This window comes from Leucopleurus acutus (assembly GCF_964270905.1).
Source record: "Leucopleurus acutus genome assembly, chromosome: 10".
Taxonomy (NCBI): Eukaryota; Metazoa; Chordata; class Mammalia; order Artiodactyla; family Delphinidae; genus Leucopleurus; species Leucopleurus acutus.
Window position 1 is genome coordinate 34,541,154 of NC_139153.1, and position 26,096 is coordinate 34,567,249.

The 26,096-nt window shown below is 39.0% G+C and overlaps 1 protein-coding gene across 1 annotated transcript in view; it reads right to left on the reverse strand.

The window, feature by feature from the left end:
* Positions 1-26,096, reverse strand: part of CACNA2D3 (calcium voltage-gated channel auxiliary subunit alpha2delta 3) — a gene marked incomplete at both ends in the record, with an annotated part of 784,748 nt that overhangs the window by 31,992 nt on the left and 726,660 nt on the right. The window contains 3 exons of the mRNA XM_082847776.1: positions 15,575-15,686; positions 22,954-23,009; positions 24,753-24,805. Coding sequence (XP_082703902.1) covers positions 15,575-15,686; positions 22,954-23,009; positions 24,753-24,805 — 221 coding nt within the window. The remainder of the gene's footprint in view (positions 1-15,574; positions 15,687-22,953; positions 23,010-24,752; positions 24,806-26,096) is intronic.

Consider the following 26,096-nt stretch of genomic DNA (forward strand, 5'->3'; position numbering starts at 1 on the left):
AATATCTTAAAAGAAGAGAGTAACAACATAGGACTAACAACTTAAGAGAAAGATAGAGGTAAGAATATATATATGTGTGTGTGTGTATACATATATATAAATATATATATAAATAAATATGTGTGTGTGTGTGTGTGTATATATATATATATAGAGAGAGAGAGAGAGAGAGAGAGAGACACCACATGGCTTGTGGGATCTTAGTTCCCCAACTAGGGATTGAACCTGGGCCCTTGGCAGTGAGAGCATGGAGTCCTAACCACTGGTCTGCCAGGGAATTCCCAATAGAGGTAAGAATATAAGCAAAGGGAACTATAAATGGCCTTAAGACATATGAAATATATTCAACCTCCGTCATTAAAAGAAAAGCCACAATGATATTCCATTTTTCATGTATCGGATTGGCAAAGGGTGAAACATTCTGATAAGACACTGTGTTGGTAAGAGTCTAACTAACATATATTCTCCTAAATTGGTAGAAGTGCAAATTGGTTTAACATCTCCAGAGTGCATTTTTGCAGGATCTATCAAAATTACATACACTTTATCCCACTGATTCTTCTAGTAATTTATCATACAGACAAATAAATTACATATTACCCAAGGATATTCCTTTCTACTTTGTTTCAAATAGCCAACATTTTGGAACAACCCAAATGTCCAATTATAGTTAAATGAAAACATCCTCCAAAATGGAATCTCAGGTAACCATTTAAAAAAAAAAAAAAGACAAACCTATATAATGACATGAAGATAGTTTCAGATCTATCAAGTGAAAAAAGGTGAAGTATCATATGTATAGTACACTGTCATTCCTGTAAGAAATGAGTGGTGAAACATCTAATATACCTGTGTTTTTGTATTTGCATAAGACATCCCTGGAGGGATACATTAGTACCTGGAAACCATTGTCCCCTAGAAAGGTTGCAAGGGGTCACTGGTGGGGGAAGACTTAATTCTCACTGCACATCTGTATTTGGTATTTGAATTATTTACCAAGTATGATACTTTGTATTATTATTTATTTTATTTACATATGTATTTAGCTAGTTAATATTTATTTTTAAATTATCAGATATGGAGAAGACGCACGGATGCAGAGAAAGACTCCTAAAAGGAGCGTGGGGCTTTGAGTCTGGCATCAGCTGCTCCTTCCCTGTGGGATGTCAGGAAAGCCCCCTCCTTACCCTGGACCACCTTCTCTTTCCCTAAGGAAAATAATAAAGTTCTCTTTCCCCTCTTGGGAATCTGAGCTTCTAGTTGTTTTCAAAAAGCACATACTTGTTTTCAAATACCACACAAAATAACAGGTGTCTCAGCTACTAGAATTACACACATCCCCTCCCCTGTTGCTCACTCTTTACAAAGTTATTACCTTGGGAAACTTTGTCTCAAGCAACAATTTTCTGAGCACTATTTTACACACAAGGCTGTATGCTAAGTGCTAGGAATATAAGAGTATAAGACCTCCCAGCTACTGAGTGCCAACTAAATGTCAGGTGCTGGATGAAGTGTTTTTTATAATTGTACTTTGTGGTGTTCACATCAACCCAGTACCTGGTAGGCTCTATTAATACCTTCATTTTACAAATGAGCAGGTGGCAACTAAGAGGGGTAAGTTACTTGCTGGCAAAGGTCACCCAATTAGGAAGTGATGGCACTGAGAACTCAAACCCAGCTCTACATGACACCAAAGGCTGAACTACTTTTTACCATAATTCCAGCCCATGGCGCCTCATTTGGTGGGGGAGGAAGACAAACAGATGCCTGACCAGTAATGGGGTAAGTGCTCTGAGAGAACCTCCAAGTAGGTCCAATGGAGATTTGCATGAAACTGGCATTCAGGAAGCATATGGCTCTTGTCCAAGTGGATGTTTGTAGACTTCTTCCCGTAGGTCAAGTGAATGGTGAAATTGTCAGTTTTCAAAGCAAACACTGACCATGAGATGAACTCAGTCTGACATGTGGCTACACAGGTGACTTGGTACCACGACAGGGAGACATTCACCTGGATGCCACAGGAATTCTCTCTCAGGCTTCAGAGTCAGGCAGACCTTGACTCAGTTCAGATCTGGCACTCAGTAGCTTTATAACACCAGTTAGGAGACTTAACTCCTCTGAGCCTCAGGTTCCTACTTGTTGAAATGCAGATGAAATGAAAAAATGGAATGAAAAAGGTGGAAATGAACATGAAGCTCTTGGTATAAAGTAGGCATTCAATAAACAGTAATCACATATGAATTCTCATATAGGCTCGGATCTACCAAAATAACCCAAGATTGCAGGGCAAGTACTTCAATAGAAATGGAATCATTTGCGAAATACATAATTTGTTTTCCAAAAGCCAGTATAGTAGTGTTTTGTTTGAGAAGAATCTGACACAAAGATTCTAGCCTAAGAATTTCTCCCACTTCCTTCTGACTTTGATCATCCACACCTCTAATTACTGTGGATCATGAGTGATTCTTAGTCTCATCTTGTACCTCTCCACCCAGTTTTCTTCCAAATGCACAGAGGTGCCAGGGGCTGCTGTGTTTGCTAAGGGTCTTGGGTGACATCTCCCTAGGCATGAAAACTGTATTGAGACGAGTGCCTTTCTCAACCTTATGTTGCCAAGGGGTCTTCTTGTCAAAATCATGAGCAATCCTAAAAGGAGGGGAGTGAAGGTCACCTGAAGAAAAAGAGAAAATCCAAAGTCCCAAAGAAAAGCTGATGATTAAAAAATGAATTTCCTTCTTCAGTGTGCAAAATGTCTCTTGAAAAAGTGGTTTGTGTCTAGAAGTTTTATGTCTACATTCAACATGCTGCATTTCAAGAAGCATTTCTTCTTTGATCCCTTGAGCTCCTTTAATACATCAGATGGGTTTTTAATACCCACAGGAATATATAAACTCTTTCCAAGCTAAACAAATGGAGGGTAAGCTGGAGAATTAATAAACACACCTCTATAGTTCTGGCAACTTGCTAAGCCACTTCAGGTGCAGCACTGGGAAGCCCAAGGGAGGAACACAGACTGCTCTTTGAGGCAGGGGTGGTGGGCGTCACACAGCAAACAGCCACCAGGATGGAGACAATGCACTGCAGAAAGGCCGCCTGCAAACGTCAATAGTGTGGATATATCTCTGCACTCCTCCATTCCGCATGCAAATAAACATTCTAAAAATATTCCTTGGCTCTGCTGGTCTCCTACCCTCCGGCATGGAAGAGGAAAGCCTCACTGCGTCGTGAGCCCAGCCAAAGTTACATGTGCTCCCACCCAGCTTTCCCACACATTAAGAAATGTACAAATGGGAAATTGTTGTGAGACTAATTCATGTCAGGTAGAGACCTGCCTAGTCATTACAGACATGTGCCCCTCTCATTTTGCATCATGGACTCTCGAGGAAAAACAGTAATTTACATTTCCTGTACTAAAACCTCTCCAAATATGGCTTATCAAAGAGCAAGTAAAGATAGTAACATCTGTACAACAATGGCTGTTCTATCTGGAGCCTCAAAGTTGTAATCATGGCTGCTTCTGAAAATAAGGCACTTTTTTCCTTTAAGCAACTGAGGAAGAGAATCAGTGAAATCCTGTCTCCAGTAAAGTGCTTCACTGAATTGAGACTCAGAAGAATTGGTACAAAAATCAATCAGAGGTTTTAATCCCAATTATTCTAATGTTTATGGGCCACATTTTCATCTTTTGGCGATGTTGCAACAATTCAAAATAAAGCTCCCAAGATAAGCATTTACTTCCCCCTCCTCCTTTTTAAAGTTTAAAGCCAAGATGTTTTTAGTAAACACAAACATACAGCACTAACTAGGTTGTTCATTGTAAGAGCTAATATTAAATTATTCAAGCCTAGCTCCATACCATAATATAAAAAGAAGGTAGCTCTTTATTAAGGAATGAGTGGCAGGTCGTTAACATTATATGACAAATTGTTGAAAAACTTTTATATTTGATACAATCATATTTTAAATATTTTGCGATGGAAAGAAATTGCTTTTAGAATCCAAAATTTATTCCTATACCACCATCTGAGATGCATGGGCTTGACACTGTAAAATTCAAAGGGAGAACTTCCCTGGCGGTGCAGTGGTTAAGAATCCGCCTGCCAATGCAGGGGACATGGGTTCGAGCCCTGGTCCGGGAAGATCCCACATGCTATGGAGCAACTAAGCCCATGTGCCACAACTACCGAGCTTGTGCTCTAGAGCCCGCGAGCCACAGCTACTGAGCTCGTGCTCCACAACAAGGGAAGCCACCACGATGAGAAGCCTGTGCACTGCAACGAAGAGTAGACCCCACTTGCCACAACTAAAGAAAGCCCACGCGCAGCAACGAAGACCCAGCGTAGCCATAAATAAATAAATAAATAAATAGATAGATTAAACAGAAATTCAAAGGTATAGGAACTATTTTGATTTTGGTGATCTATATTCTGCTCATTACCAGCCAACATGGCTAGATCTAAGAGAGTAAACGACAGCAAGGGAAAACCTGGAGAAAAATAAGGTGCACAACCCTCAATCTCCAAAGGGAAGAGCTTGACCCTTGGTGCTAATTTCACGGCAGAGTAGGAAGGTTGTCTTGTTTAGAACTAAACTAAGACCGTATAAAAGGGCCAATGATTATTTCATGGGAAGTTGAATCTCATTTATTTACACGTTTAAAACAAGATTGAGTACAGTAGTTTGGTAAGAGTCTATAGAGCAGGAGATACAAAAGTATTTCAACAAATTAGTGTATGCTTGCAAATTAAGTGGTTAAAAACTGTTACATTTTAACACCTACAAATTATATTATTCATGACCCTAATGTATTCCAGCTGGCAAAGTCTGTATCTAATTTGTGTAATGAAGTATCTGATCGCTATTGAATATGTGTAGTCCCTAATTCAGAATTCCAAATTTTTCATGAACCAAGAGCTCAAGTAGATCCAGGAAGTGGCAAAACTCCAAGATCTATATTATCTAGGACAATCTCATTGGAGCAAAAACCTCACCAACTACTTTTTCTGATTGAAACTATTAGTTTTACCTTCCAGGCTAAGAAATCTGGAAGAGGGGACTGACTGGAGTTCTGTGGTTTTCCTACAACACTGTCAACACAGATGGGTTTGTGGACTGTGCTCTATAAAAATATCTCCAGTTTATAAAGCATTTACTCTGTGCTGGGCACTGTGATAACACGAGGGCTGGGCTTCCCTGGCGGCGCAGTGGTTGAGAGTCCGCCTGCCGATGCAGGGGACACAGGTTCGTGCCCCGGTCCGGGAAGATCCCACATGCCATGGAGTGGCTAGGCCTGTGAGCCATGGCTGCTGAGCCTGCATGTCTGGAGCCTGTGCTCCGCAACGGGAGAGGCCACAGCACTGAGAGGCTCGCATATCGCAAAAAAAAAAAAAAAAAAAAATGAGGGCTGTAGTTTTTTTTAAATCCCACATACAGATCCTGTGAGACAGGTATTATACCCCTTTCAGAGATGAGCAGACTGAAACCTACAATATTTAAATAACTGGTTAAAATCTTTGCATGGTTAAGTGCTATAGCCCAGACTGCAGCCCAATCCCAGAGCCCATCCTCTTAGTCTTTACTCCAGGAAGACACCATGTCCCCTTTATGCAGTGGGTCCACTGTACAGGTTGTACACTTGGTAAGATCCACTTGGTAAGAACACCTGCAGGGCATTCACTGAGAACAGTCTGAAGAATTTGCGGTAAATCACCCACCCAGCATAAGCCCTCAACAGGAAATTGGAGTCGTTTGTAGGAAAATGGAATCCCTGAACTATGGTTCTCTGAACTGTAGCCCACGAAACATGTCAACACAGCTTCGAGACCAATTACTTTCTTTCAGTTTAGTGGATAAATGAAAGGCGCGTGGGGAGAAGTGATGAGAGAAGAAAAGTGTAGCCACAGCTTTTGGGGCTTCCAGGAAGATGAGCAAAACTTGTGTGCAGATCCCAAAGTGAAACTGATGGCAACATAATTCTTATGAAAAGTGATGAGTAATACTACCAAAAAAAAAAAAGAAGAAAAAAGGACACACACATAGACACACAAAACAACAACATAAAAATCTAATCTAATTTGACTTAGAAATTAATATCTTGCCAGCACTGACATGTGACAAGAATTTTAAAGCTCTGGCATTAAAAATGTGACACATGTTTAATTTCATTCTTGATTAATTATTTTTTAAATTGGTTATAAGTGTTTAACTCAGCAATTGATTCTCATTCCAAGGGAACCTTTGTGGATCCCTTTCTCAGCAAAGGGCGAGGCGGGTAGTAACAAGAAAAAAAGCAATGTACTGGAAAGTAGTTAAAACGTTGCATTCTTTTTAGATATCCAATTTTGTTAAGCTTGTTGACAGTCACAAATGCCCAGAAAATATGGGCTGAGTTGTTATAGACTGCTGTTTGAATAACAGATTAATTTAATAATCAGTGGGATATTGAATGACGAAAATTATCGGTTAACACAGCCAAACCACCAACCCTAATGACATTCTTATGTAAATTCTTATTTTCTTTTAGGCTCCTGCATTCTTAATAAACCCTATATTTTTGAAAATCCTTTTTTAAACATTGCATACTGTCCCTCTGTTATAATATATCTGTCTATGATATAGACAGATAAATGTCCACTTTTGGAGTTGCCACTGTGAAGGTTTCTATTTAGAGCAACTGAGTCACCTCTTGATGTTTTTTCCATATAAAGCCAACAAGGGATTCTGGAAACTGGACACAGAGATGGAGCTGGGAGCAGCCAGTCTTCAAAGATTGCTGGGGACCAAAAAGACTTTTACAATATGTCTAGAACCACCTGACATAGTTTCCTGAGTTCTAGCAAGATGTTTAGGCATCAAGGTCATCTGATGTCTTCTGAGAGATGGGAAGATTGTTAATGACAGTCCATAAGCAAACTGCCACATGAAGCACGTTCCCGTGGGAAGTGCACAATCCTTTGGGATTGTTGCTCTATGGTTTGCCGTTGCTTGTGGAGGAAAGTAATCGCTGCCTTGAAAATGGTTTGTAAAGGACACAGCTTTATATGTTCCATTGCGGGAGGCGAGATGTTTTTCTTTGAAAAAGATCTTAGTGCGTAATTTTTGAAATACTGTAATTTTCACCAAACTCAGTTTCCAACTCACTCATCGCCAAATACTGTAGAATTGTGTTATTTTTGAATGTCACTGCCCCTGACCTGAAGTTACCTACAAAGCTGGTCAAAAATTAGTAACTGCCTTAGAGAACTAGTCCTGCAAATTCTCATTCTTTCCAGGTAAAGGTTGACAAATTTCTACATGCATTGAATGTAAAGCAGATAGGCAAATTTAGCTGCCTGGTTGCCAGCAAACCTGTTGGCCACTGTACTGAAAAATCTACCTGCCATCAAGAAGGGAAAGCTGACAAAAGTCAAATAACATTATTTTCCTCATTAACATATTGCATTCCAAGAATACAAAGCTCATACAAAATGTTATCTTCATTCTTTGATAAATACTCACATATATCTTCTAATAAATTTTATTTCATAAAATGGAGAAAGGAAAGCCAGAGAGAATGGGATATGCAAAAAAGAAGAATAAAAGAGTTCAATCCTTCAAAAGCCTTCAATGAGACTATTCTTTATGAGTTTATTCAGATTGATATGAGCATCATATCATAATTTTATAACAAAGCCTCACAAAAATTTTCGGATTAGGAAAAAAAAAATAGTCATGAATCGACTTCTCATTTAACTACTCACCCCAGCCAACCTGTCAATTTCTAATCCCTAAAAAGAGGAGGAGGAGGAGGAAGAAGAAGAAACAGATGGGTCTGCTCTGTTAGGACCAGGGTATGCGTGCTGGGAGGGGTACATTCAGAGGTGCAGCAAATGGCCTGTCTGAATCAGGAGTTTCTGCTTCAAAGGTCAGTCCCACGTCACCATTATTGCTGTCATTTCTCCCATCATTTGGAATCTGATCATTTTTTCTCCCTTCCTTAAAACTTCTCAGCTGTTCCATACGGGTGTCAGGGTAGCGTGTGAAGTCCTTCAAAGGACTAGTACTCTGCAACAGGATCAAAGGGGCAATACGACTGGGGCCTTACTCATTCTTTGCCTCCGCTCTCATCTTGCCTCACCCCCATCTCTGTGTTCCAGCTTCCCTGAACTTCCAACCATTTGTGGAACAAACCACAACTTCTTTTGCCTCCACAAGGCTCTTCCCCCTGCCTGGATACTCCTGCCTGCTAACTCCTCCATACTTGGTGGTCTTATATTGGATGCTACTTCTTCCAGGAAGACTCTCTTGATCACTCCAAGCCTCCCTTCTGTGCTCCTGTGTGACATTTACTCTCTAATCCTGGCATGAAGCAGGGAGTGTTGACATTGCCTAGTTACTTCCTTGTAAACTCCATGAGGAAGGAACCATGTGTGCCTCATTCATTGCTGGCTACACTCCCCACAGTGTAGCCCAGTGTCTAGGATATAATTCACAATCAAGAAATGTTCACTGAAGTCCTAAGCTATCTTTAATTTTTTTTCCTAAAGACTTATTTTCCTTTCCAGGCAAATTCCTTAGAAACATCCTTCAAGGTAATTTATGTACCAGTCCTCATATCTTAAAAACTAAATTGTCATCTCACAAATTAGACCTTAGAAATGGGCGAAGCCAATCTGTGATGTTAGAAATCAAGAGAGTGGTTATCTTATGGTAAGTGGGGTTGCGCCCAGAAGCGGGTAGGTGGGGGGCTTCTTGGAGGGCTGATGATGTTCTTTCACTTCTTAGCCTGCGTGCTGGTTACATAGAGGTGTCCTCTTTGTGAGAAAACTAATCAAGCGACAAACTTACAATTTGTACACTTTTTATATACGTTATATGTCAATAAAAAATTTACTAAAAAAGAAAGGAAAAGCACAAGCCCCTGTTCCTCTCCTCACTCAGACCCCAGAGCCTTTACTGTTTGCCTCCATAGTTTATGATGGAGCTGCTGGGTGGCGGTCTTAAAATAAAGCTTTGAAAGCAAAATTTTCCCAAGGCTACGGTGTCTTTTCACTGCTGCCTGCAAATTGTGTATGGCCTTACTCAGCTTTCCAACCTCTTGTGGGTCTTCAACCCAGTGTGGAATTTCAACTCTGAAAAAGACTATCATGGGGGGTACAAATGCCTTCGGCATCAACTTCATTATCTTACTCATCCTTGGAGTCCCCAAAGCACCTACACAGTTTCCGGGCTGTAGCAAGAACACATTAACCTCCCATCGAATGAAAGGTAGTCTTCTCTTTAGTTTGAAACCTTTAGGTCACTTATTTTCATCAAGCAGCATTCATATCTTTGGTTTCTAACTACAAGTCAACAAGGAAAAATAGTGCTTGCCCTAGCAGTTGTCCATCTTGGTTCTATTTGTTTTCTCACTTAGAATGGAAATGAGAAACCTAACTTACTCTACTAAATATGATTGCCTATCATTTGCTAAGAGATATTGGCCACCTCATAGAGTTTGTAGTTATGATAACTGGGGAGATAATATCCCTCTGCTCAAAAAGGTTCATAATCAGGACTTCCCTGGTGGTCCAGCGGTTAAGACTCTGTGCTCCCAATGTAGGGGACCTGGGTTTGATCCCTGGTCAGGGAACTAGATCCTGCATGCCACAACTAAAGATCTCACACGCCGCAACTAAAGATCCCGCATACTGCAACTAAAAGATCCCACACGCTGCAACTGAGACCCAGTGCAGCCAAATAAATAAACAAATAGTTAAGAAAAAACGGTTCATGATCATCATAAAACCAGTAGCGTCCGCTTCACAGAGCCATGAATAGTCAACAATCCTTAAGTCATACATGAACTTTGGTCATCTGAATTACCTCTTTCTCCAGGGAATTCTATAGTAGTGAAGTGATGTTAGACTTTGAAAAGGAACATTTACATTTCAACAGAATGGCTTATGGATGTTAAAAACTTTTTATATTAAGTTGGTATGGTATTGTGCTTGTGTTAAATGTGGCCATTTATTGAGTACTTACTCCCTTCCAAGCATTATGCTAAATTCACAACATAAATTTTCCCACTTAATTCTTATAAAAAGTCTATGATAGGCTTACCATTATTATCCCCCAAATTAATCAGGAAGAAGTTGAGTTTCAGAGAACTTAGGTTTTTACTCACGGTTACACAATTAGCAATTAATGGAGTTAGGACTCACACTCTGAACCCTCTGATTCCATAGCCCCAGCACTAAACCACTACACTTCAGTGCTTTCCTCTGGTGGCTCTAAAGTCCTCAGCTGATGTAGTAAACTATGACATGGTGGACTGGGCAAATACAGAAGCTATTCTGCTCTAAACACTCAGACATGCTGGATGAAATAGTAAAACAAAACAAGTGTGTTTAAATACAAAGGAACTTACAAGAAAAGACACTAAAAGCCAACTTGTACATTTATAACTAAGTGTAAAAACCTGATAATCTGGTACTGTCTGGGGCTCTGAATGGGTAAAACAATGTTAGTGTGAGAAATCTAAATTTAAGCATAAACTACATGCTGCTTAGGTAAAATATTTACTGTAATTATATGACAAAGGGACTCCTAATTACAAAAACATAACAATTACTTCTGGGCAGTCAATAGCAATAGGATACATGATTGAAGCCCAAATGTAAATCTACTGTGAAGAGAAACTCGGTCTCTATTCTGTTCCCACAAAAATAATCAATAGCAAAGATCAGCTCACAGTAAAAAATGACAAAACACATGAGAAAATAATCAACCAGGAAAGAAAGTAGACACAAGAAACAACAGGATTGGTACCTTCAAAATTTAAACTATTAAAATAATCTTAAAAGGCCTTTATTATTGGTTATAGAAACTTAAGAATAAGACTTTATGTAAAAAATATACAGATGTTTTAAATAAGCAAATAAAACTTCTAGAAATAAAAAAGACAACCTTATTAAAATCTCAATGGATTCTTTGCACACGTGAAACTAATATAGTATTGTAAATCAACTATACTTCAATTTAAAAAGAGAATGCAGTATTTTTAAAAAATCTCAATGGACTCTTTAAGCAGCAGACTAGACACAATCAAAAGGAAATTAGTGAACTCTAATATGCCTAAGGAAATTATGTAGAATAAAGTACACAAACAGAAATACATTTAAATCTAAATACACTTCAGTGATGCTTCAGAATATTAAAGAGACACACTTTAAAAGCCATCAGAGGGGAATGAAAAGCCAGACTACTTATAAAGGTGCAAACCTAAAAGTCATAAGACAATGGAATAGGATCTTCAAAGTATCAATTTAGATAGCATGAAGTTAAATTATCACTGCAGAGTACATATTAAATAAGAAATTTCAAATAAAGAATGAGATAATTTATCACTCCCAGATCATTCCTGAAAATAACTTCTAATGTACTCTAGAACCAAAAACAATGGTTAAAAACAAAGGCAATGGTAAGTAAACAACTTGGTAAACATCTCATTTACTATAGGCAGCAATAACAGTAATAAAATATTTGGTAGGTTGAGAACACAGTAGAACTAAAATGTTAGAAAATACTACATGAAAGAGATGAGATGTAATCCAAGTTAGAGGTTCTAAGGTTTTGTTTGTTCTGGAGGAAGGAAGAGATCCTGACCAATTGAAATATGTTTAAAAGGTTAAGGGTAACCAGCAAAAGAGCAGAGTGTATACTTTTCTAGTATATACTAGTATACTGGTAAGGGAAAAAAGGGAATGGAGAAGACACAATGAATACAACAGAAGGCAAAAAAGAAAGAAAAGAAAAGAAAGGAAAGAGGGAGAAAGAAAGAAAAGAAAAGAAAAGAAAAAGCATGGGGAAGAGAAAACACAAAATGACAATAGAAATAAATACAAACTTATTGGTAAGCAAAATACATTTTAAAAGATTAAATCTGCAATAATAGAGAAAATGAAATTTCAAATCCAGCTATATTCTATTTACAATACAAAATCCTAATGCAAAATGACAAAAAAAAAAAAAACTTGAAAATGGAGGGAAAGGGGTAAATATGCCTAGAAAATATTACCTAAAGAAGAACTACTAATCCTATGCTATTATCAAACAAAATAGGCATTAAAGCATAAAGACTTTCATATAAAGAGTGTTATTACACAATGATAAAAGGAATGATTTATTAGGAAGCTACACCAGTCTTGAACAGAAATATCCATGGTAATATAGCTTCACAATATAGAAAGCAAAACAGAGTGAATGACATGAAGAAATGGAAAAATCCATAAGCCTGGTGAGAGCTTGGCATCTAAAACAGACCAAGGAAAACAAAGTTTGAAACACATAAACACACCTGATCCAATGGATACATATTAATCCCTGTACTCAGCTTTTAGAGAATAAAACTTGCTTTCAAAAACACGGGGACAAATACTAGAATACAAAGCAAGTTTCCACACATACTAAAACACATGTGTTATACAGATCACGATGTCATTTAATTAGATATCAATAATTTTAAAAAGATAGCCTCAAAACCCATATAGTAGGAAATCTTAAAACACTATTTAAAAATTTACAGATCAAAAAAATGGTGAAAGTTAGAAAATTGTTAGAGCTGAATAACAATGAAACTCTCTATATTAAATTTACAAAGATAAACTGGAATGTAGAGAGAAAGTTTATATATATATAATATATATATAAATGAAGCTGAAAAATGAAATTGAAAAAGTTAAGCATCAAACACAATATCGTAGAAAATAAAAAACAGGGTAAATCCCAAAAACATAGAAGAAAGGTAATGATACAGATAAGAAGCAAAATAAATGAAACAGAAAGTCAAAGAAACAGAGAGAATGAAACAAACTAAATGATGGTTCTTTGGAAAGAAAAGCAAAACAAACCTATCTGCGCCAGTATGGAGAGGGAGGGAAAGAGGAAAGGAGGAAACACAAGAGGGTGCGAAGGAGGGAGACAGGGGAAGAAGGAGAGAGTGATTTAAAAGGGGCAAAAATCACAAATATGGTAACATTTTTAATGAAAAGAGAACACTATTTACAAATGTATGCAATAAACTTGAAGAGTGAGATGAAACAGGCAATTTTCTCAGAAATATAATCACCAAAATCATTTAAAAAAGAAATGGAAATTCCAAAGAGATATCTAACCACTAAGGAAACTGAGTGACTGAAAATTTACTCACACACAAAAACAAACAAATAAGCAAAAACCCATCAGCCACTGACAGTTTTATGGGTAGTTTTACTAAATCTACAAGAAATATAATTTAATCTTACACGAAATGTTAAAGATATCAGAGAAAGAAAGAAGACTCCTCAGGTAATTTTGTGACAATAAAATGACCTTAATAGCAAAGCCAAACGACAGGACAAGTAAGGGAAAGTATAGTCCACTCTCCTTTTTGAGCACAAATGCAAATATTCACAATATAATATGACCAAATGAATCTAGTAATATGGTTTCTGTTTTCCATTTTTTGTAATCATGACAATGAAAGTCCATCCTGGGAAAGCAAGTATGTTTTCATATTAGATAACCCATCTACTATTAAAGATATTTATAATATATACGATATAGTTCATGATTTAAAAATTTTTTAAATTATATGAATGTAACAACAGATTTAAAAAGTATTTTAATAATGGATGTAGAAAAAATTTTCGATAAATTTTAACATCCATTCAAGTTTCAAACAGTAACAACCAGAGCAACAAGTACACTGGAAGAGGTTTTCTTTAACCTAGTAAATGGTTACCAAGAACTCATAGCAATTTAGGAAATGGATAATAAATAAGGTTGCACAACACTGGAATGTGCTTGATGTCCTTGAATTGTACACTTAAAAATAGTTACAATGGTAAATTTTATATTATTTATATTTTCCTACAATTGAAAAACCCTATATCAAACATCATATTTAACATGGAATTATTACAAGCAATTCCTTTAATTAGGAACAAGACACAGTTGTCTACTCTCACAGCTTCTATTCAACAAATGTATCAGAAGTCCAGTTCAATAAAACAATAATTAAGTGTAGAGATTAGAAAGGAAAATTTTACAAATGATATTACTCTGTACGAAAAAAAGTCCAAGAGAACCCATACACAAACTATTAGATCTAAAAGAGCAGTTAGCAGTTGGATGCAGGATATTTAACATACAGAAATCAGTGAGCTTCTCATATGTTAGCAATTACTGATCAGATAATGTAGTTTTAAACATATGCCATTTCTGATAGCAAAAAACCATAAGCTGCTTAGGTATAAATCTAACATAAAATTATAAAACTGTATTGATAGGTATGTAAATAAAGAGAGAGATTCGGCTTATAAGTGGGAAGGTCCAGTATCATTAAAAATAGCACTTATCTTCAAATTAATCTATAACTTATAGCAATTTTAATCAAAACCCTAGCATAATTCATCAAAATTAATAAGCTGATTCTAAAATTAATACAAAAGAGTAAAAAGGCAATAATAGTCAAGTTGATTTAGAAGAAGAATAAGAAAAAGAGATTTGTTCTCCTGGCTATCAAGTCACATTACAAAGATATAATAATTAAAGAGATATTGTGTTGACACAGGTTTTGGCAAACCATAAAACCTGAAAACAGATCTGCAAATAGATGGGAATTCAGCCCATGATACAAGTATCATAATATATCTATTGGAAAATAAAAAGTACTCAATATAAAGTGCTGGTTAACAGGCCAACTGTATGGAAAAGGACCAAATTAGACGCTACCTCATGACACTCACACAAGTAAATTCCAGAGGGATTAAAGTTCTAATGTGAAAGGCAACCCTTTCAAGTGTTCAGAATAAAAATATATGAGAATATATTTACTACGTTAGGGCAGACACTACTTTCTGAAACAAGGCACAAAACGCACAAATTAAAGAAGAAAACAAGAATAAATTGGACTACATTAAAATAAAATCAAAAAAAATTTTTATATGCATCTATAGACTTCTATAAAAAGTGAAGAGATAGACCAAGGAATAAGACACATACAGAGCAGAGAACTGCAAAGAAATCATACGTGGAATGAAAGAATGCCCAAATCAGTAAGAACAGATCCACCACCCAGTAGAGAACTGCCAACAGGAATGAAGAGGCCAGAGACCCCAAATGACCAATAAAACCAGTGAAAGAGGCCTGACCTCATTAGTAATCAGGGACTCTCATATTAAGCCTCCAAGAAATCATTTCCAATATGTCAGATTTGGGTGAATCCTGAAGGCTTGGCGCCTTCAATAAAAACACCTGAGAAATTTCCCCAAATAGCTGAAATTGCCAACTGTCAATTGGGAAAAAAAACCAATCAGGACTTTTCCCACGCATCTACAAACTGAACTAAAAATCTCTTATATTCTAGGATGTATTTTCATACATTTGAATGTTTCCCAAACTCTAAATGATCTCTCTAGCAAAGCCAAGTGATGTTTCTTCCAAGCTGATGGAAATACTTCCTCACACGAGGGCAGCCATGTTTCCAGCTCTCAACGTAATCCTACTCATGCCAGCCACAACGGCCTGTCTGGAAAAGTTCTATACTGAGCAGAAAGGGGCAGGGGGTGCTTACTTGGAGCAGTCTTCACAAGCAATGTTCCCTGAGGTTTCCTTGATGGTGCGCTCAGAGACGAACGCTGGATATTCAGTATCACAAGGCTCCAGGGTCTGTTTCAATTTCTGGGCTATAGGAATAAGAAAAAAAAAAAAATGATAAAGAATACAAGGCACAGGCTCTGTTGTGACTGGCAGCCCACAGTAACTCAGAACGCAGTTCCGCTCCTGCCGCTCTGTGATTTTTCTAGGCACAGCATAATGCATTATTTTCTAATTAGTCAAGTGATTTCATCTGCCAAGCAACTCTATAAGCTATAATTCCTCAAGCAGTTCTGCTGGCGTGATCAACTATCATTTATGCATCACAAGAATTCTACTTTCTGGGACAACATCAGTCACTCGGTCTCTGACCTCATACTTACTTGAACTTAGCAATGACAACAACACATACACACACACACACACGTATATACATCTGAATAAATGTATAAAATACAAGTTACACCGTTATTATTTAGGGTCATGATACAATTGCATGGTTTTATTACAGAAACAGAATTGAAATATGGAATAGTAAAATACATAATGTCTTTGAAACACAGCCATGAACCTAATCCTACTATTATGAAGTTCCTTGTCCAGTAAGATAGTACTAAATAACCCTGGCACGTGGATGAGTACACAGTAGGTACTTGGTAAGGGCTTGGTGGTGGATTAATTAGTTTAAACAAGTTATGTCCAGTGGGCAAATTCCAAAACCTAAGTCTCAATTTTTTAAAATTTGTAAATTGGGATAATATAGTTCTTTTAATAGAGGCTGATGTGAGATTTCAATGAAATAATATATGTTGAGTACTCAGTGCAGTACTTGGAACGTAGTGAGTGCTAATGTCAATTAATAATAATAATAAAAATAATAGCAACAACTACAACAAAAAGAAAGCTAGCATTCTAATGAAGCCATTAGGGATGATGATAATGATGACAGATACTATAGCATAGTGGTTAAGTCAGAGCAGTTTGGAGTACAAATTCCTGCTTCACTGCTTTTAGCTAATCCTCAGTATTCTCATCTGTAAAATGGAGATGCTAGTACTACAGGTACTCTTCAAAGGAGATCTATTCATGAACATTTTCCCGGTAGAACGCTTGCTTATAGGTTTCCAATACCTAAACTTTGTATAAAGTTTTTGGCTGATGTTTATATAGAAATATAAATACATATTTGTAACAAAGTCTCCAGTTACATTCCAAATGCAACTGGTTTGGATGTCAGAACTACCAGTAGATGTTTTGTAGAATGACCATCTGGGAGGCTGCCGGCACTAAGTGAGCCATCAGAGGGTTACTGAATGCAAAACAACTGTTTGGTAACAACCAGATAATTGTTGGGTGATGAGGAAGCCACGTTTTAAGCATTTGCATCCTAACGTGATGCTTTAATATACAAGCCTTTTTACTGAGCTTTAATTATTTTGAGGAAATTGGTTGGGGTTGAAGAATAACACCTGTAATTTTTCTTATTTAAAATGAATGGAAGTAGACTCAGTCAGCTTTTTATGCATAATGTGATTTTCAGGAACTGGTCACTGACATTAAGGGGAGACTCCCATGCTAACTCATAGGGTTGTTCTGAGGAATAAAGAGACTAATGCATGTACAACGCTTAACAGAGTGACACACACGCATATTTTCACACACATGTGTGCCCCGTCTCCCCAGCAGCCTTCATGTTACCATCTACATGCCAGGAGTTGGGCTAATTGTGTAGTACTGACAGCTAAGAGCACAAATTCTGGGTGTTGTGAATTCTGCCACTGCTGTATGACATCAGGTGGGTTTTTAATTTCGCCACACTGTAGTGTTCTCATCTGCAAAATGGGAACCAACTCCACATGGTCGTCTGAAGATCAAATGAATTCATCCACTAAAAGCGGCTGGTACATTGCTAGGGCTACTTAAGTGTTTGTGCCTACTGCCAGGACCACTTCTACTGTGAAGGTTACTTCATTGAATCCTCAGACTGTCAGCCTTTTTGAGCCACTGCTGTTTGGTTAGAATGGCAAGCAGGTGGCTGCCTCCCTGATCCTGACTCCACCGAGGGTACCACACGGGTAGTCGTCATGCCTGCAAAGGGCCAGGTCCCGAACACTGTCTATCCCCTGAGCCTTCGGTGCTAACTCATAGGAAGTGTCATTACGTGCTTGCTGAGTAAATGAATAATTCTCTTGAATGGTGTTTTTCAGGCAAATAACACAGACAAAGGAAATGGGAGACTCTCGGTCCCTAATGGCAAATTGCCTGCCTTGGGTGGAAGGCAAGGGGATTTCAGGAGGCTGAGGTCCAACAGTCACAACACAGAGGCGCTGGGTGGGAACATCATTCTCTTCCCATTTCTTTGTCAGTGTCCTCAATTTTTGTCAGGAAGATGTCTTTGTTTGATGGAGTTTCTTCCATCTTTCTTTCATTTGCTTTTTTCTCCTTTACCCTAGGGAGGCCAAACATGAAGCTCAGAGGACCTGACTACAATATGATAACATAGTTTATTTTCAGGGTTCTTATTTTTACAATTGATTTCTCTATATGGCAAACAATACTGACTTTTAATTTGGGAAGCTTCCCTTTAATATTTAAGGTAGCTAACTTTCAAAAAGTCAGTCAGTTGAAATGAAATAAAGGTTAAGTAAACAAAAGCACAGATTATAAGTGGATACGGCACAGCATGCAGATGGCATATAATAACCCAATGATGGTCATGGATACATTTATTAAGAAATTTATATGCCAGATGTGTTCTGCTTTACATGTATTTATTTATTTAACAGTACAACATGACAAAATTTTAAAAAATTCAAACTGTGAGGTAAGAACAATTGTTATCTCTGTTTTGGAGATTAGTGAATGGAGGAGAGGATGAAGTGAATTGTCCAAATTCATCCAGTGCGTTATGTGGCAGAGCCAAAATTTGAACTTGAGCCGTCTGGCTCCAGCACGTGTATATATATTTAACTGCTTTATGAAGTTTGGCCAATGAGAGAAAGGAAGAAAGGTCTTTGGGGCAGGCTGAGATAGGCAGCACACGTGATTTAAATAACCCTGATAATTGCACCATCTCTAATTCTAATTGTCTGGGCCCAGTTACAATGGAATGAGTCCAGCGCTCTCAATGGAGAGACTCATTTGGCTCTGATCTTTTCTAGAGATGAAATTCTTATTCCTCTGACAACTGTAGGGCACCCGTACTAATGTGGTGATGAGCCATTGAGTCTATTTGCAGTATGACTATAGATTGGCTGGAAGTTGCTTGGTACTTTTGGGAAACACACAAATTATCATATAAAACCATGGCCACATTTAATCTAAATAACATGGTTTATTATGAAGACCTTTCTTTGTCTGGAGTGCTATGGAAAACACCACATATATTTGCTAGTCATTACTGTTTATCTATGGAATTTCAAACCAATAACTAAGGCTGCCAGTCATCTGATGGGTACTGTTTTAACTCTCAGGCATTTAAAACTCATTATCTTACAAAGGTGTAGGTACACAAGCATCATGGAGCTCAGATAGACTGATTCCTTATTTTCTCAGAAGGGAAAACTGAAATTCAGAAAGCAGACATAGCCTGCCTTGAGTCCCAAAGAAAGTGACTCATCACGGTCATTACCTAAATAGCAAAACAACCACCACCACCTTTGCAGCCAACACTCACTAAGCGCTTACTACGTGCCAAACACCGTGCTAGACCCTTTGATGGATGGAATCTTCACCATCACACAGTGAGCAAGGCCCTGCTGCTATCCTGTTTTACTGACGAAGAGACTAAAACTCAGAGAAATGAAGTTAACTGCTTGCCCACAGTCACACCACTATGTTATGGAGCCCAAATGCACATCCACATGGTCACGTCCCGGAGCCTGGGCTCTTGGCCACCACCCTGTCTGCCTCCCACCCCAGCTATACTGGACGTCTCAGGATGAAGCCGCCAGAACCTATCACTCACTCACAATGAAGCACCCAATGGAGCATCCACACAATTGGATTTCTTTAATTTTCCCTTAGCAACAAATGTCCCTGATGAGAATAACTGACTTGGGTTCACAGTAATTATGTGCAGACAATCAGGAATGAATAGAGTTGCCATTTGAAAAGCCTTCCTCTTCTTTTGTCTCTGTGAATGCACCCCCATTCATAACCGGGGCCAGCAAGCTCCGTTCTCTTTGTGCAGCTTCGCCAAAATGATACCTTTGTGATAATCAAGCAGAAATGGCCTTCCACAGTCCCCTTCATTAAGGAAATGAAGCAGATAAACAGTGTAATTATGGATTCCATTTTTAGTTAAACAAAGATGTATGTCTCAGCTCAGGGTCTCTATCCAGTGAGGGAAGGGTAAATTTAGAATGAAGAAACCTCTCAAGGCAATATTGTTATGGTGCTTGGAATTTTCCCTGCTTACACTGGGTCTGAGATTCACGTTTACCTCTAACAAAGATCCAGATGATCGCAGCTCTGTGGGCGAGTGCATTCACCATCTGAACCAGTTTCTTCATCTATAAAATAGAAAAAGTCACAGCCATGCCCAGCAGAGGGCTGCAGGTCTGAATGAGACAATCCACGTGCGGCAGCTTGCTCAACTTGGGACTCACAGAAAGCCAGGTGCGTCTCTCGCCGTCCTCCAGCGGAGGTGGCTGGCCTTGGTTTGGGGTTGAGTCCATTTCCTATTAGCTGCCTGACTTACGTGCCTCAGAGAGGCTTAGTGACACATTCTAGCAGTCCCCACCTCTCAGGTATGTTGAAGGGATCTGAAGAGGACCTAGTTCCTTCCAGCTCTCTGGGAAGGAAAAAGCACTATATATTGGCACACAACTTGCAGATGATGTAACTATCTGACAAGGTCTTTGTGCAGTCTGTCGATGGAGTGAGAGGATTTGGAATTACCTACTAAGGGTTGTTTAAAAAGCTTCCTAAGACAGAAACCAGAGACCTGAAGCATCACATCATTCCTCTTAGCTAAGGTGGAGGGGGAAGAAGGGAGAAGGGATGTGAAATTTCAGAATGGGAACTTTCACAAGTTTCTGTAACTGTCAAGAGTGCCAAGACCGTATCCCCCTTCCTAATTCATCTCTCCTGCCCTACACCAGGGTTTCTCAAGAGTGGCACTATTGACACTTTGAGTCAGATAATTCTTTGTTGTGAGGGGCTGTCCTGTGTGTTGTAAGATGTCTAGCAGCATCTCTGACCTCTAACCACTGGATGCCAATAGCTCTCTCCCATCCCCAGTTGTGACAACCACAAATGTCTCCAGACACTGCAGTGACCCCTGGGAGGCAAAATCACCCCCAGGTTGAAAACCACGGGTCTAAGTGGAGATCACAGGGAGGGGCACTTAAAAGAAACTCTACAACCAATTGTCCATGTCAAGGACCAGAGCAAGAGTGAGGGCAGATGCCTGTGGCAGCAGGGAAGGGAAGCAGGCCAAGGTGAGAATGGGGGAAGCAGCAATGGAGGTTGGCGTGAAGAGGGCGCACATGATCACCACCAAAGCCGCTCAGCCAGGGTGTCCAGGCATGTGGATATGAAGAGAAATGAGAGGAATGCCAGAAAGTGAACCACTGAAGACCACCAGCCTGCTGCCCCAGCACTGAGCACACTCCTCAGAGAGAGCCAGACGTCTTAGCCAAGAGAGACACCACCACCCAAAACTGGAGCCCCGCCCACCACGCTGGAGACTCGCTCTGTGCCCCATCTTGCACGTGGGCTTTGCATGCACAGTTTAATACACTGCTCACAACCACATCATGACTATTGTTATCTCTGTGGACAAGCAAGGAGACCAAAGCCCAGAGAGACCAAGCGACTTGTCCAACCGCACAGCTAGCAAGTGGCAGAGGAAGGCTGCCTGACTCCAGGGTTGCGGCACTTCATCTCTAGGTGAAACAGAGCTCAAAGCCTGACTGGCAAGGAGTGGTGATGTGTCCCCAGGCACTGGTGCTGCAGAGAGCAGCCATCTAACCAACTTGCCATCCATTCTCTTGGCCTCTATTGATCACCTTTCTTCCTTTTCTCTCACTTAATCTCATGTACCTTTTTCCACCCCTAGTAGTAAAATTGTGGACATGCTAGCCAAAGAAAAATGACTAGAAAAAGATAACAAGCACCCATTATGTAAGTTCCTTCTCGTCTTTCTTTTTCAAATCGTGTACAATTTTAAATAAAAGCAGGTTCATGTTACAGGTAAAATTTTCTTTGGGGTGCATGAAAGTTTCCCTATTTCCTATTCTGGTTCCTGCCTAGTGACTTCCCATTGGCCTGACTGCTGATCTGATTTAACTCTACATCCTCCTTCTCCCAAACCATTGGGGGGTTTTGGGGGGTGTATACAACTTTGCATATTGTTTTTCTTGCTATATTACTAAATTTCATAGGTATTTCCTATGCCTTTCTGTGAATGGGCTGTCATTTTTTTGTGGTAACCGTAAGTTTGTTCCCTATGTCTGTGAGTCTTTTTCTGTTTTGTATATAGATTCATTTGTATTATTTTTAGACTCCACATATAAGTGATATCGTATAGTATTTGTCTTTCTCTGTCTGACTTACTTTACTAAGTATAATGTTATCTAGGTCCACCCATACTTCTGCATATGGCAATATTTCATTTTTTTACAGTCAACATCATCATCACCATTATCATGAATTAATTACAGCTACCATTTTTGAGGGCTTACTATATTCCAGTCCTATGCTCAGCATATATCATGATTTATCTTACCATTAATGTACACATACACACAAATGATAAGAGATGAATATTTTTTATTATTTTCTCTACTTTGCCTACTGTGGGGAAACTGAGGCTTGAGGCGATCAGCTAACTTGACAAAGGCCAACCTCAGAGCCAGAATGCAAATCCATACTAATCTAACTCCACAACTCAGGCCTCTAATATTTTCTACTAATTACTGCTCAAATCATTGATAGTTTTGAGCAGGGAAAGTAATATGATCAGATTTATATTTTATGAAGGTAATGGTAAAAAGGTAATGGTTATCCATTCATTCAGCCTGAGAAAGGCAACGTGTCTATGACCCTTAGATTTCAGCACAGCCCACTAGCTTTTGAAGAATTCTCCTGTGCAGTGTATGACCTCAAAGCCTTAGTTAAGGAAACAGGTCAAAGTGTACATTCAACATGGGCTGAATGAAGCCTGTGGAATTTTTGTTAGATTGAACAGCGCTGCCCTTAGCACAAAGGATGCCTTTTGCTGACAGAAAGGAGAAATCATCACTTCTTTGTCCTGGGTAGTTTTACATGAGCACATCCCTGGTGAAAAGTAGCCAGTGAACCCCGGGTTCATCACTCTGAGCAAGGAAAGAGAAGCCAGTTGCTGCTTACCTTTAGCTGTCATATCTGAGTGCCACCAACTGCAGAGGTTAAATTCCACCAGGAACCTAAACAGGAAATGAAAAAGCCCAATGTTACTTGGTCACCCACACCCTGAATTGAAGTGACATTCTGTGTTATTCAGCATCACTCACCTCATTTGAAAGAATAACATCATCATCTGGAGATATCAAGGTGCTTGGTTCAGTTACCACTGAATTTTCACTAGGTTTTGTCTTACTTGTGAAAGACTATTTTATCACCAATGCCAGCCAAACCCTGAAATCAGGTTCACCTAGACTCAGGGACTCTTTTGAGAAATATCTGCTTTATAGGCAGAAATTGTTTTCTTTTTATAGTCTGAGTCCATAGTAAAAAGTCAACATTCAAAGGGCTTCCCCCTGGGCTTCCCTGGTGGCGCGGTGGTTGAGAGTCCGCCTGCCGATGCAGGGGACACGGGTTCGTGCCCTGGTCCGGGAAGATCTCACATGCCGTGGAGTGGCTGGGCCCGTGAGCCATGGCCACTGGGCCTGCGCGTCTGGAGCCTGTGCTCCACAACGGGAGAGGCCACAACAGTGAGAGGCCCGCGTATCGCAAAAACAAACAAACAAAAAACCAAAGGGCTTCCCCTGCCTTGGTTCAGAAATACAAATGGAATATTCTCTACTTAGACTATGATCTACACTACAAAGGATGTTGTCAAAATTTACACTGTAACACAAATGTATTCAGTTGTGTGTGTGTGTGTGTGTGTGTGTGTGTGTGTGTGTGTGTATGTAGGGCAGGGTGGTGGGGACAGAGAGAACAAGCTCCATTTTATGAAATTATATCACAATGCAACTCCACAAAAATCATAATTTCTCAACTGCTAGTAAAGAATGCAAAAGTAATATAAATCATCCTCTAAATAAATGGAAATAGATCAAAATTCAGTCATTTCCTTCTCAGGCTCATGGCTGCTATCCTCTAGCAGCTCACAATCAAAATCTCACTATTACCTGTATTTTCTGATTCTTATGTACATTTAGAATTTACTCCCCACTTGAAGTTATAACTTTGTTAACACAGGTTACATTGAAGCAATAAGGAAGACAATGTCTGTTCATCAGATAGCAAGAAATCTGCCTTAAACTCATAGAACTGGAACATTAATGGGGAAAATAAGAATAAGAGAGTTTGTTGCAGCTTGAATGATCTGGTTTCCATGCTGGTCCATGGAATTCCTCCTTTCTGTGTGACACAGTGTTTCTGTAATGTGTCCAATATCTCATCTGGAAGTCAAGCCTTTCATCTTTGTGCCATTTCAAGTCTGACCTAAGTCACAGATGCATCCAGCAGGACTGTAATTTGACAGGGTAAACAATTAAATCACACCTGAGAAAGCCCCTGACCCATGAGTGCACAGGCCCCCACGCCTGCACATGCCAAGACATCCAAAGGAGCACAGTGGACAGCCTGGCAATTTGCTCTTCTGACCACAGCCCACCCAGGCTGCATTAAGAACAGCCAGACATCTATGTTACATTTAACAGTAACCACAATAAATAAATGTGGTTTGTGTATTGCAAGCTGTTAGTCTGCTAACTGGTGATATAAGGGCATGAGCAGTGACCATGAACAACTTAATAAAAGATAATTTTTGGGACTCAACATTCAATATTTCGAGATGTTCAATCAGGTTATCGCAGAGTATTATGAATGTAATGGTTATTGGAAGCAGAGTCTCCCAATTCACTTTTTAACACAGAAAAGCAGTAATACTTTTTCATAAGCAATAATACTTTTTTAAACATGCAGCAAATTGTACTTACAAGACAAGTTCTGTCATTATCCATTTTATTGCAGCAAGGAAGGCATTATAAGGCTGAAGAGAAGAATTCAGTTCATTAAAAACAATGTATCACACAGAAAATTTGTAGTTTAACCTAAGGCTTTACAACAAGACAATGTTATTTTTCTAGAGAGATTGATATCATGTCAAAAAACAGTGAAGCTCTAGCTTAAAGAAGAAAATGGTTGGATACTGTATCCCAAAACTAACATTTTAAAACTTTGAACTCCCCTGTAGTGAGATGTGATTTACAAGTAAAATAAACATGATCTAATACAGGGGTTATCTCTGGGAGGAAAAAGGAAGTTCACCAAATGATGCTTAAACCTTTACTCTCTGGGGGCTAATATTTCACAGCCTAATGCTGAGCGGTTGGAATCATATAACTAATTTCAAATGGTAATTCACAGGGCTGCCTCTTGGAAAGGTGATTCCCTGTTCTCCATCACTGTATGTCATTCATTGAAATAAGCAAAAATTGCACATGCTTGATTTTAATGCCGCCCATGAATTATGTAGGATTTAAGCTGCGTTTTCTCACACTTACATATTCAGACTTGAAAAAAATGATAACCATATAAATATGTGATTTTATCCTTGCAGAAAATCCTCTTCACTCTATAAAAGAAGGCATTGACGGGCTAATCTTTATTTCAGAATATTTTAATTAAAAAAAGCAGTGGGATTGTTTACTCTGTGATATTTCCTATGTGGATAATTCAATTTCCTGAATTCTGGAAAATACCAAGTCTCCCCCTCAGTCGGTTCTTTGTACCTAGGTATGCTAGATATGTGAGCGGTGGGTGGATCTGAGAGACAGGTAATGACGTTGGCAAAGCCCGAGCCCCAAGTTGCAGGTCCAGACAAATCTCAGAACCTTCTGTGGTTGTCTTTAGGTAGCAGGGAATTGAAATGCCCAATCCTGGTTTCTGATGTGACAGCTGCTTAATCCTACCTCCTAAGCATTTTGATGATAAGGACTAGAGCTAGGAATGGGAGGATTGTCCAGTTTCAAATAAAACAAGGACAAATTTATTTACCCCTGACCATTCTTAAAACTTGCCTATTCAAGCCAGTAAGCAAATGTACAGAACACAACAATCCACTGGGGTTACTCCCAGCCCACCCAGATTTCAGACCAAATCTCTTGCTCTGACTGAGTGTGTCCTCATCATTCCCTGAATCACAGGGCTTTCAGGGTCAGATAAGGATGTGAACTTTTAACTATTTCCTAAAACCAAATGCAGCCATGCAATCCTGTGGTTCTGCCATTATACTTCTTATGGCTTGAAAAATAACCATCTTTCTTTCAAAAGGACCAAGG